The sequence below is a fragment of the Meles meles genome, chromosome 8 (genome assembly GCF_922984935.1).
Source record: "Meles meles chromosome 8, mMelMel3.1 paternal haplotype, whole genome shotgun sequence".
In the NCBI taxonomy this organism is placed as follows: domain Eukaryota; kingdom Metazoa; phylum Chordata; class Mammalia; order Carnivora; family Mustelidae; genus Meles; species Meles meles.
Genome location: NC_060073.1, coordinates 13,915,334 through 13,928,550, shown reverse-complemented (window position 1 = coordinate 13,928,550; position 13,217 = coordinate 13,915,334). Strand labels below are relative to the sequence as shown.

General features: G+C 37.9%; 1 protein-coding gene across 1 annotated transcript; it reads right to left on the bottom strand.

Moving 5' to 3' along the window:
• Window positions 1–6,572: 6,572 nt before the first annotated feature.
• On the bottom strand, window positions 6,573–12,926 carry LOC123948579 (olfactory receptor 5G3-like). Its single transcript, XM_046015787.1, has 3 exons — window positions 11,951–12,926; window positions 7,263–7,325; window positions 6,573–6,634 (listed from the first exon to the last, which is right to left on the bottom strand). Exons 1-3 carry the CDS (start codon window positions 12,924–12,926, stop codon window positions 6,573–6,575), a joined length of 1,101 nt encoding a protein of 366 aa, XP_045871743.1.
• Window positions 12,927–13,217: the final 291 nt, after the last annotated feature.

Sequence of the window (13,217 nt, the reverse complement as noted above, 5' to 3'; positions counted from 1 at the left end):
TAGGCACAGAGGCAGGCAGAGAGAGAGAGGAGGAAGCAGGCTCCCTGCTGAGCAGAGAGCCCGATGTGGGGCTCAATCCCAGGACCCTGGGATTATGACCTGAGCCAAAGGCAGAGGCTTAATCCACTGAGCCACTCAGGTGCCCCAGAAAAGCAGGATTCTAACTCAAAATCTTCCTCTCTCTTATTTTTGCTTCTAATGTCTTTCTCTCCAGGCATCTGCACAATTTTCTTCTTCACTTCATTCAGACTTCTACTCCTCATAGAGGCCATCTTTAATTGTCCTTTGTAGAAGAGTAAAGCTAACCCCACCCTAACCCTCATCCACTTTCCCTCTTGCACAGTTTTTTCTTCAGAACAAACATTGAATTTTTAATCAACATCACACCACCCTACAACAATTAGTATGGATTTTGTTTAGGTTTTCCTCACTATACCTCCAGCTTCTGGAATAGTGTTTTAAAGAGTAAATGTTCAATAAATATTTTGAAACAAGAGCAAATGAGTAAGTGGATATATAATTTTAAGAATGTGGCTGCAGGAAGAAAAATCAGATTAATCTAACTTCTTGAAGGTGTTGGGTAAATGTGAAGTTTATGTGATAATGGAAATAAATTACATTGTTTCTTTAAGAGATCATCCTAGGAAGATCAAACTTGAATGGGCAGAAGCTTGTTCCTGGATGGGAGACAGAAGAAGTGAGCCAAGATTGAACTCTAACTGCCAGACTTGGGACAATGTTTTATATGTTTGCTAGCCTTAACTGCCTGGCTGGCCTTTGACTTCTTTCCTTATACACCTCCTGGAATTCATTTTTTCCAATATCATGAATGATCCAAGAGATCAAAACTTGATCTCATCAACAGATCATTAGGCTTTAGAGATACAAGTCCATTTCTGCTACAGTTTCTACTGTCTTTAGAAAAGACATGAGGGCGCTAACATCACTAATATGATTGAAGGTATCAGTCCTCTCTAGACCAGACTGGCAGAAGGCAACAATGTTACAGAAATACAGAGCTAGCTAGGGGCGCCTGGGTGGCTCAGTGGGTTAAAGCCTCTGCCTTCAGCTCGGGTCATGATCCCAAGGTCCTGGAATCAAGCCCCGCGTCAGGCTCTCTGCTCTGCAGGGAGCCTGCTTCCTCATCTCTCTCTGCCTGCCTCTCTGCCTAGTTGTGATTTCTCTCTGTCAAATAAATAAAATACTTAAAAAAAAAAAAAAGAAATACAGAACTAGCTGATGGCCACATTGATAATAAGATCCCCAGAGAGTAGTGGCCAGTAGGCAGTAGTAAACAACCAGAAGGCAGGAATAGATGATCTAACTGAAAGAATATGTCTTTTGTTCTTCCATCTTCTCTTAGCATTTACTTGAAATATGACAACATTCTTTACTATTTTACTGCCACCACAGTTATACTAAAATAAGGAATTTACTGCCACATTTCTAATTACTAAAATGTGAATGTTATATTTGATATCTGATATGGTTAATCTCCATAATTATCTTTCCAATTATTCTTGCCTGGGGTGAATTTCCTATACAAGAAAGCTGAAAACTGAAATGCTAAATGTATCATACACAAATTCCCAAACCATTCATCCATTTCTAGATATTTCTTTCTGTTACATCATTTTTTTTTTCTATTCTACTAGCATGACAGCTAGGTGTCATGGTAAGGAATTCATTTGTATGGTATAGAATATCTTCTTTCACTCTCTACATTTTTACATTTCTTGTTTCTGCTATGTAAGATCAACAGAACCTAATTAGTCTCACTTATAAGGCCTAACAGTTCACAAACTCAAAGACAGCACAATACAACAACTGAAAAGTATGGGAATACAGAGTTTTCTGGGACTAAATGACCATTTAAATGCTAGACGTCAAAATACTGATTTAAAAAAAAAAAAGAAGAATCTTGGAAGCTTGACCCAGAAAATTTTCCCATTTGTTCCCTTGTTGTCACAGCAATGAAGGGACAGAAGTGGAAAGGGATTGCATAAGTATTTAAGAGGAAAATCGTGGATTATATTTTGACTCCATATGTACCCCTGTATTCATTTATTTAATGCACCAGTACTTTTATAAAGCTGTGTTCCAGGTGCTTCAGCTACATCAGTGAGCAAAACAGTAAAATTTTAAAAGAGGAAAAAGAAAATCTTTGATGTGATTAAAAGTCTCAGTGTCACTACCATGAAAATATTTTAGGCTCCGTGTATCTTCAATGTGTCAGCCCAAGTGTTGGGGTTTACAAAAGCCTCCTCCAATGATATGATTGCCTCCTAAGAAAGAGAACAGCTAACTCTTCAACAACAATCACATGAGCTTGTTTGGGGCCTGGTCAAATTGGTAGGTTAGAGAAATTTTATAGCATGGGTTTTCCTGCTATGGAATTCATATTCTAGAATATGCCTACTCCTTTTCCCTGAAAAACCATTATTTGACTCAACAAACTTAAGAATCTAAAAGTAAATTTGGCATTCTACATTTATTATCATTTCAAGAACCACAAGAAAATACCAAGTCACAGGGTTGACCCTGATGTGGAGGAAAGCAAGAAACTGAGTTAAAAACTATATTAAAGTATTAAACAGTTCTTCTGAGACTTAGCCAGCCCACAAATCCACATTTACTAATGCAAGCAGCCACACCACACAAGTGACTTTTAGAAGGATGCCAGCTTCAGTGAAGAAGGATCCCATAATAAAAATAAGAGAATGGGGGGCACCTGAGTGGCTCAGTCAGTTAGGTTTCTGCCTTCGACTCAGGTCATGATCTCAGGGTCCTGGGATCAAGCCCAGCATCAGGCTCTCTGCTCAGCAGAGAGTCTGCTTCTCCCTTTCCCTCTCTGTGTTCTCTTTCTCTCTCTCTCTCTCATTCTCACTCTCTCTCAAATAAATAAATAAATAAATAAAATCCTTTTTTTAAAAATGAGATAAATGAAGTCTAATTGTGGACCATTTCCTAAGAAAACATGGGTTTTACCCAATGTACAGAAAATGGCCAAAAAAAAAAAAGTTTTCTCGTAAGAAGATGGAAGATGGTGTAACAGTAAGAATGAAAATAGAGCCAATGATTTTTGCTACTTGTGAGGACTCAGTTTAGATGTGATATCATTTCTCATACACTAATGTCATGAGAAAGAAAGGAAAGGGAAAGAAAGGGAACAGAGGGAGAAGGGGAAGAGGAAAGGGGAAGAGAATAAGTGTTGCTTGAGAAGAGGAGCAGCCATGGCTGGTATTTGAAGAGGGGAAAAAAGGACAAACAACTTCTTTTCAAAACCCATGTGATAGCAGAGTAGACACCTAGTACCATAACAGGTAGAGCAGCAGAAATAAAAACTGTCAGGGACGTATGTAGACCATAAATGAGAAGCACTTGCAGACAGAGAAAATGCACATTAGTAATCCTGGGAAGTGATCCTTCCCATGAGGTGTGAGGTGGGTCTTCCATCGGCGGGATTGAAAAGACATCAAGGGCACCAGAATTCTCTTGTAAGATGAATGAGGTCAGAGGATCTAATGGAAAACATGCTGACTGTGGTTGACAGCACTGTACTGTATAACTGAAATTTGCAAAGAGAGTAGAATTTAAATGCTCTCACCAACTCCCAAAGAAGATAACTCTAGAAGGTGATGTACCTGTGAATTAACTCGATGGGGAGAATCCAGTCACAGTGTATACATATATCAAATCATCCCATTGTGCAATTTAAATATCTTACAATTATGTTTGTCAATCTTGCTCAACAAAGCTGGGGGAAAAAATAAAAATGAAATTAAGCAAAGACATCAATGAGCAGAAGAAGAGTGGAAGAAATAATAGTGAGGTTACCCACCCATAACATGAGACAGCCTTTTTTCTCATACTTGAAAGCCACACCATCTGACTATTGAATAAATATGAAACATACACTCCATCCAAATAGTGGTTGACTTGTATCAATTTAATAAAATAACATGCAAACATGGAAATTTCATTTCAATGAGAGAAGATAATAAATAATAAATTTAAAAATCAACTAATTTTTCCCTTCCCCTATGTTCATCTCTTTTGTTTCTTAAGTTCCACATGTGAGTGAAATCATATGGCATTTGTCTTTCTCTGACTTATTTTGCTTAGCCTAATGCACTCTAGCTCCATCTACTTCATTGCAAATGGCAAGATTTCATTATTTTTGATGGCTGAGTGATATTCCAGTGTGTGGGGGGTTGGTTATTGTGTTGTACCACATTTTCTTTATCCATTCATCATTCATTGATCAATGAACATTTGGACTCTCTGCATAGTTTGGCTATTGTTGATAATGCTGCTATGGACATCAGCATGCATGTGTCACTTTGAATCAGTATTCTTGTATTCTTTGGGTAAATACCAAGTAGTGCAATTCCTGCATAGTAGGTTGTATATGCAGGTTTAAATATTGTAATATGACTGCCATCTGTATGTCTTCTTTGGAAAAATGTCTATTTGGAAAAATGTCTATTTGGAAAAATGTCTATTCATGTCTTCTGCCCATTTCTTAACTGAATTATTTGTTTTTTGTGTGTTGAGTTTAAGAACTTCTTTATAGATTTTGGTTACTAACCTGTATCAGCTATATTATTTGCAAACATCTTTTCCCATTCCATAGGTTGCCTTTTAGTTTTGGTCACTGTTTCCTTCACTGTGCAAAAGTTTTTATTTTTTTATTTAAATTCATCTAACCAACATATAGTCCATCATTAGTTTCAGATGTAGAGTTCAATAATTCATCAGTTGCATGTAACACCCAGTGTTCATCACATCACGTGCCCTCCTTAATCCTCATCACCCAGTTATCCATCTCCCACCCACCTCCCCTCCAGGGACCCTCAGTTTGTTTTCTATAGTTAAGACTCTCATGTTTTTTCTCCCTCTCTGATGACTTCCATTCAGTTATCTCTCCTTTCCCTTACAGTCCTCTGCTCTGTTTCTTATATTCCACGTATGAATGAAACCATGTGGTAATTGTCTTTCTCAGACTGACTTATTTCACTCAGCATAACACCTTTCAGTTCCAGCCACATCAGTGTAAGTGTAAGTATTCATCCTTTCTGATGGCTGAGTAATATTCCATTTTATATATGAACCACATCTTCTTTATCCATTTATCTATCAGTGGACATCTTGGCTCTTGCCAGTTTGTCTATTGTGGACAATGCTGCTATAAATTTTGGGATGCAGGTGCCCCTTTAGATCACTATATTTATATCTTTGGGGTAAAACCTAGTAGTGCAATTTCTGGGTCATAGGGTAGCTCTATTTAACTTTTTGAGGAACCTCCATGTTGTTTTCCAGAGTGAGTCTGACAACTTGCATTCCCATCAACAGTGTAAAAGGGTTCCCCTTTCTTCACATCCTCACCAGCATTTTTTGTTTCCTGACTTGTTACTTTTAGCCATTCTGACTAGTGTGAGGTGATATCTTATTGTAGTTTTGATTTGTATTTCCCAGATGCCAAGGGATGTGGAGCATTTTTTCATGTGTCTGTTGGCTATTTGTATGTCTTCTTTGAAGAAGTTTCTGTTCATGTCTTCTGTCCATTTCTTGACTGGATTGTTCACTTTTTGGGTGTTGAGTTTGATAAGTTCTTTATAGATATTGGATATGAGTCCTTTATCTAATATGTCATTTGCAAATATCTTGTCCCATTCCATAGGCTGCCTTTTACTTTTGTTAACTCTTTTCTTTGCTCTCAGAAGCTCCCTTTGATGAAGTCCCAACAAGTTCATATTTGTTTTTGTTTCCTTTGCCCTTGGAGACATGTCTAGCAAGAAGTTGCTACAGTCAAGATCAAAGAAGTTGCCGCATGTGTCCTCCTCTAGTATTTTGATGGATTCCTGTTTCACATTTAGGTCTTTCACCCATTTTGAGTTTATCTTTCTGTATGGTGTTTTTATCTTCATGGGGTCCCCCTAGTTCATTTTTACTTTTGTTTCCCTTGCCTCCAGCAACATGTCTAATAAGAAATAACTACAGCTAACATCAAAGAGGTTGCTACCTGTGTTCTCTAGGATTTTGATGGTTTCCTGCCTCACATTTAGGTCTTTCATCCATTGAATTTGAGGCAAAGCCTTAGAAACTTTTAACTATAAAGAATAAAAAAAAAATTGATGGTTACCAGAGGGGAGGTGGGTGGGTGAAGGGCTAAATGTTGATGGGTATTGAGGAGGGTATTGAGGAGCACAAGATGTTGTATGTAAGTGATGAATCAGTAAATTCTACTCTTGAAACCAACATTACGTTATATGTTAGCTAACTACAATTTAAATAAAAACTTGAAATAAAAATAAATTTAAAATAATCCATTTAAATGTATTATTGGTTGGAAGGTGAAAAGTGTGATCAATAACAAAAAAAGTTAGCTCAGAGTAAAGGAAATCTAAGTCTCCTGATGGGGTAGTGATGGTAACAAATTCAGTATCCAATAAGTTAGAGTAAATATCATTGAGAAAATGAGTTCAAGCCAAGGCAAAAAGGTCTGGAAGACCCCCAGTCACGTATTGGAAGATGAGAGCTCTCAGCCAGAGAGAACATTATTGCAAAAGTCATGAAGGGACTTCAGGTTCCCAGTTCTTCAGGTAAGAATCTTGGAAGTCACCAATCTGTCCTAATAAGTAAAAAGCTAAAGATACTGAAGAATCAATATAACTCTTCTTGGATCTATAAGAGATGGGATGACACAGGGCAAACCACTGTCCACAACAGCGGAGAAATGGACAGGTGAAAACAGAGAGACACAGCTTACTCACAAGAGGAAATTTCCATGGGAACCAGTGCCTTGACAGGAAAACCTGAACTGAAAAAGTAGAATGAGATTTACCTCCATGAGTTCAACCAGGTACCCACAGTAAATTTAAGAGAAAAATCCTCTTTCACTTCCATCAGGGGAGAAGAGGAAGCATTCTGAAATCCATCAGAAAGCTATGTACTTCTTAATAAAGTCTGCACTCAGGAGAAACTAGTTAACTGGTTAACCATGCAGTCCCCTGCTGGGGGTCGTCTCAGAGCCTCATGCATCTGGGGGGAAGAGAAATGGCCAACTTCTGCTTCCTCTAGCCTTCCACCTGGAAGAAGGAAATAACCTACTCCAGTCCACTCTGGTCATCCTGTCCCAACTTACAAGGAAGAAAAAACAAAACTGAGAAACACTTTTGAAGTTCACAGTTCAGAGGCATAGTTCCCCCAAAACCTGATACCTAATCAAAGGATTACAGAATGTTTCCAGCCATCCATACCTTGCAACCACCTTGGTAAAGGTCTGTTTATAGCAGCTTCTCTTACCCGGAACACCATGTCTGCTATAAAGAAAAAATCAAAAGGCACATACAGAAAGGCAAAAACATGATCCAAAGAGACAGAGCAAACATAAGAATCAGGCATGACAGAGATGTAGGAATATCAGACCAAGAATTTAAATCAACTATGATTGAAATGCTGGAGATCAAAAACACTGTAACCAAAATACAGGATGTCTTTGATGGGCTCATTAGTAGACTGGACCCGGTTGAGGAGAGAATCGATGAGCCTGAAGGTATAGCAATAGAAACTTCAAAAACTGAAAAGGAAAGAAAACAAAGACAAAAAAAAAAAAAAAAAGGTGGCTCAGTGGGTTAGGCCGCTGCCTTCAGCTCAGGCCCTGGTCTCAGGGTCCTGGGATCGAGTCCCACATCGGGCTCTCTGCTCCGCAGGGAGCCTGCTTCCCTCTCTCTCTCTCTCTGCCTGCCTCTCTGCCTACTTGTGATCTCTCTCTGTCAAATAAATAAATAAAATCTTTAAAAAAAAAAAAAAAGGAAGAAGAAGAATAGAGACAAATATCTAAATAAGGTCTGTGGGGCAACAACTGAAAAAGGAGTAACACATACATGATAGGAATATCAGAAGAAAGAGAGGAATAGAAGAAATATGTAAGGGTTGTCAGGCTGGTTCAGTCAGCTGAGTGTCTGACTCTTCATTTTGGCTCAGGTCATGATCTCGGGGTTGAGAGATCAAGTCCTGAATCAGGCTGCACACTCAAAAGGGAGTTTGCTTGAGATTCTTTCCTCTTCCTCTCTCCCCACAACTCTCTCTCTCTAAATAAATAAATGAATAAATATTTTTTAAAAAATAAATACTTTAAACAATGACTATTTTCCTCAAATTAAACTTAGGCACTAAACCACATATCCAGGGAGCTCAGAGAATACCAAGCAGAATGAAGGCCAGCAAAAACCACACCCAGGCATATAATTTTCAAAGTGCAGAAAATTAAAAATTCAAAAAGAAGTCTTGAAAGAAGCCAGAGGCAAAATGCCTCATCTACAAAGGAACAAAGATAAGAATTATATCTGACTTCTCAGAAACCATGTGCGTTATGAAAATCAATGGCCTTCTGCCAGGAGCCAATATTACAAATCAGGAAATTGCAGTGAGCGGAGGCCTAACTGAGAGTTTCCCTCTGATATTGGGGCTTATTCACCTTTTCTTCACAAAATAGGGGGAACTACTTAAAGACTTTCAGGGTGAACAAACAAACAAACAAAAAATACACCTGCATATGAATTTCTGTCACTGCCCTGTAGGAAGAACCAGTTGGGAACATTTCTTGCTAATACAAACAAAACAAAAATCTATTTTAAGATCCACTGCATTACACCTATAAAGTCTAAAAGAAAAGAATATGGTGCCATAAAAGCAAAACACAGAGGTGCTCTAATTGACCCCATCTCTAATCACTCCCTTAGGGTGAGTCTCTGAATGGCAGTAATATTTAAACGGTATATGAAAAACAAGTTGTTAATCCATGTGAATATAATAGGAAGAGATTCTAGGCAGAATACATTAGGAGATCAGAACAGCAATAACTTGAGCTAGAGGAAGACAGTTGGTTTGAATATATTTGCATATTCTTGGAGAAGGACCATAGAGCAATTCAAGAAATTTATAATTATCACTTGCTTCCTGCTGTTCTCCTCCCAATTCCCATTCAATAGAATGTACATCATAAATGTGTAAGAAGCCATTAAAATGACAGAAAATACGTCAGCTCTCCTACTAGGAAATGACTATGTCAATAGGTGACGGATTTGAGACATGTTATGTAATGAAGATGCACAGCAGAGTCATTTTAAGGCAAAGTCCGACTGAGAAGAAACTGTTGATCTTTCTAGATAAAAATACATTTCCGTTTGGCACACCTAAACCCAAGTTTTAACAGTTCTTAGTAAGATGGTGTTGGGAAAATTCACAAAACTGACAATTAACAAAATTAATCAATCATAATCTTTGATCTAGCTATAGCTTACATTTGGAAATCTTGTGCTACAGGTATATAAATACTGGATATAAATCCCAAATGTTGGGACATCATTTGTAGGGGGAATAAAAGGAAACAAGTTGTGTCAGTAGGAGAAGCATCCATTCTATGAACTTTTGTGCTACAAAAAAATATAAAATGTAGTTTAACATGGATATATTTAAGATAGTATTGTTTACTTTTCAAACTTCATCATTTGCATTGTGTTGTTTTGAATTTAGCATTTTTTTATCATTTCAATGTTTTTAATAAGGAGAAAACTTACCACCTTGTATAAAAATTATAGACTCTGGGTGGAGGGTGGGAGAAAATACTGATCTTTGGGGGGGGAAACTAAGAGATTGACGCATATATTTACTAAGAATTTCTCCATTTAACTTAGGGTTTTTTTTTTAAGATTTTATTTATTTATTTGACAGACAGAGATCACAAGTAGGCAGAAAGGCACGTGGGTGAGGTGGAAGGCTCCCCACTGAGCAGAGAGCCCAATGTGGCGCTCCATCCCAGAACCCTGAGATCATGACCTGAGCTGAAGACAGAGGCTTAAATCCACTGAGCCATCCAGGTGCCCCATTTTACTTAGTTGTTGACAAGGATTTCATTCACCAGTACTTAAAAGTGTTTCATGAAATCAGAGAATGTTAGAATGGAAACAAGCCTTACTAGAAGGCATTGAGTCCATTTGCCCAAACTTACTTACTTACAGATATATTCATTCATTCATTCATTCATTCATTCATTCAATTTTGACACAGATTACAGCTTTTCAAAAGTAAATTTTAGTTACAAAAGCAAACATTTGTTGTAAAACAAGTCCAACAACTCACAGGAGCATGAAGCAACACCCCTGCTTGCTATTTCCAAAGTCGCCCTACTGAAGTAACCAGTTTTTAACAGTTTGTGCAGGAACTGCACACTTCTCTCCATGACCATATATGTAATACATATGCACATACCAATATATTTTTCATTAGGTAACTTTTACCTCCACCTTTTTTACTGTTTTGTTGTTGTTGTTGTTGTTGTTGTTGTTGTTGTTTTCTTTACAAAGTGTTGGGGGAGGTCATCGAGATCTGAGCTCTGGTTGATCTGTGGGCTGGACCCAGGCAACTGGAGGCTTCTCTCCCTTCTCCTACCCTTGGAATGTGCATTCCGCCTATGTCCTCTGCTCCTAAGAGCTGTCCCAAGAACATAGCCTTGAGAGAGTCATGTGTTCTTGGGACTCTCTATGTGTATGAGCCCTGGCAAGGCCTTTACATAAACTTTGAAGATTTGACAAGCAGTAGCAGACATACATTCTTACTGCAGCACTCAGAACAGACTTATTTAAGTCCCCTTGCCTGTTAAAACTTCCACCTACCATTCTGAAGTGGCCTGCATTTTTCTTTGGTCTCGCCCTACCCTTTGTGATGGGGGCCACTTACTGATTTCACTGGAGGCTCCTGAGGAAGTTGCAAACCAACACAAACTGTGATCTGCTTTACAGATTAAATTTTGGCTTGATTTTTTTTCCATCTGTCAATGATTTTATCAGGCAGTTTCCTCTAAACTAAAGCATGAATATCTAATTTCTTCTTTTTATAATTAGCTGTGCAACACTTCAAAGAAAGAATGTATGTTTCTCCTAATGATACAAACTAGTTTCTTTTTATTCTCCCTACAAAAGGTGCTGCAACATTTGTGTCTGGTATTTATTTTTCTGTAGCACAGATTTCTAAATGTAAAATAGCTAGGTCAAAGATTATTTGAATTTTAATAGAAATCATCAAATTACTTTCTGAAAATGTAGCTATTTTATGCTTAGCTATCATAGTTCAGTATAAAATTGCTGTCTATATCCACTGGTAACCTTACCAGCATTGCACATAATCATTTTAATGTTTGCTAATCTGATAAATGAAAAGAAGCTTTGCACTGTCATTTTGATTTCATTTACTTGAAAAATTGTGAAGTTGAGCAATTTTTTATGAATTTATGTTTTTGTCCATTTGCATTTCCATTTGTGCCAATTGCTCATCCATCCATCCAGTGGTCCATTTCTCTATTGTGTGTCATATATGTGTACATATATGCTCAGCACTTTCCTACTGAGACACTAACTCAGTGGAGTCACCCGTTTTGCAAGTGTTCTCTCACTTTCCATTGTTCAACTTTTCACAAGGTCTATGAAGCCTTTATTTATTTTTTTTATTTCTTTTCAGCGTAACAGAATTCATTGTTTATGCACCACACCCAGTGCTCCATGCAATACGTGCCCTCCATAATACCCACTACCTGGCTCCCCCAACCTCCCACCCCCACCCCATCAAAACCCTCAGATTGTTGAAGCCTTTATTAATGAACTCTTTCTTTCCCTTATAATGTATTTCCCTTATAGTATTTGCCGTTCTAGTCTGGAATAAATGTCATCTCACATATGAAAATATATAAATATTATGGATTTTCTTCTGGCATACATTATATTTATACCTTTAATATATCTGCAAATTATTTTGTATTCCCCACCACTTAGCAATGAAGACTGAAGAAAAAAATATATAGACTGTCTATAAGTAACCTGGTAACTCCTCAGGAATTAAAAAGAATTTATTCTCAGCCCAGTGTTCTTTTTACCACACATTATGAACCAACATCTACAGTACAGCACGGCAGAGGTATATTTTACCAAAACCATTAGAGAATTTTTCCTTTCAAAATTCCTCCTGAATGCATTTTTTACCTCCTTGTTTCTCAGGCTGTAAATGAGGGGGTTCAACATGGGGATTACCACAGTATAAAACAGAGAAATCACTTTATTGATATCCAGGGAAGAAGTTGAGCCAGGCCGAACATAGATAAAGAAAAGAGTCCCATAGAAGATGGAGACGACTACCAGGTGAGAAGAACAAGTGGAGAAAGCTTTCTGCCTCCCATCAGCAGTCCGGATCTTCAAGATGGCCATCAGGATGCAAACATAGGAGACCATGATGATCAGGCCACTGAGTATTCCTATAAATCCAGCCAAATATAAAAATACAAGCTGAATCATGGAAGTGTCTGCACATGCAAGGGAAAGCAGTGGTGAAATATCACAGAAAAAATGATTGATGATATTTGGGCCACAGAAGGGTAAGAGAAAAGTCAGTGTCATATAAGTCATGCTGCTTATAAAAGCCATGGCATAAGGCCCCATAACCAGCAGCACACAGACCCTCTGGGACATGATGAGTGTATACAACAAGGGCTTACAGATGGCCATATAACGGTCATATGCCATGGAAGCCAGGAGGAAACATTCAGATACCACAAAGAAACCAGAAAACCACATTTGTGTGGCACAACCCACAAAAGAGATGTCTTTTTTCTCCGCAAAGATGTCACACAGCATCTTGGGGGCAGTGGAAGATGAAGAACAAATATCTACAAAGGACAAGTGGCTGAGAAAAAAGTACATAGGAGTGTGGAGTCTTGGATCAGTCCATATGAGAATGATCATCCCTACGTTACCCCCCAGGGTGACAACATAGACAAAGAGAAGCATGACAAAGAGGACAATCTGATGCTGGAGGTGATCTGTGAGGCCCAAGAAAAGAAATTCAGTCACTTCTGTCTGATTCTTATCTTCCATCGGTCAGTTGTAACCTATGTAAGAAATTTAAAAATACATTTTATTTTTAAAATATCAATTGGCATATAAAAAACGGCCTTTTAAACTTATTACAAGTTTTTTTTTTTTTAAATCTGTAAAGGAGGCAGTTATGGAAACAGTGTTGGACTGGTCAACAGTACTTCCAAGGACTAGTACCTGTGAGTTGTGATCCCCATGTAAACTTGAGTAATTCATACTTGATCTTTTTAGATTCAGTTCTCTTGGCCATCAAAAGAGCAGTCTAACTATAAAATCTAAAATTTTCTTGGG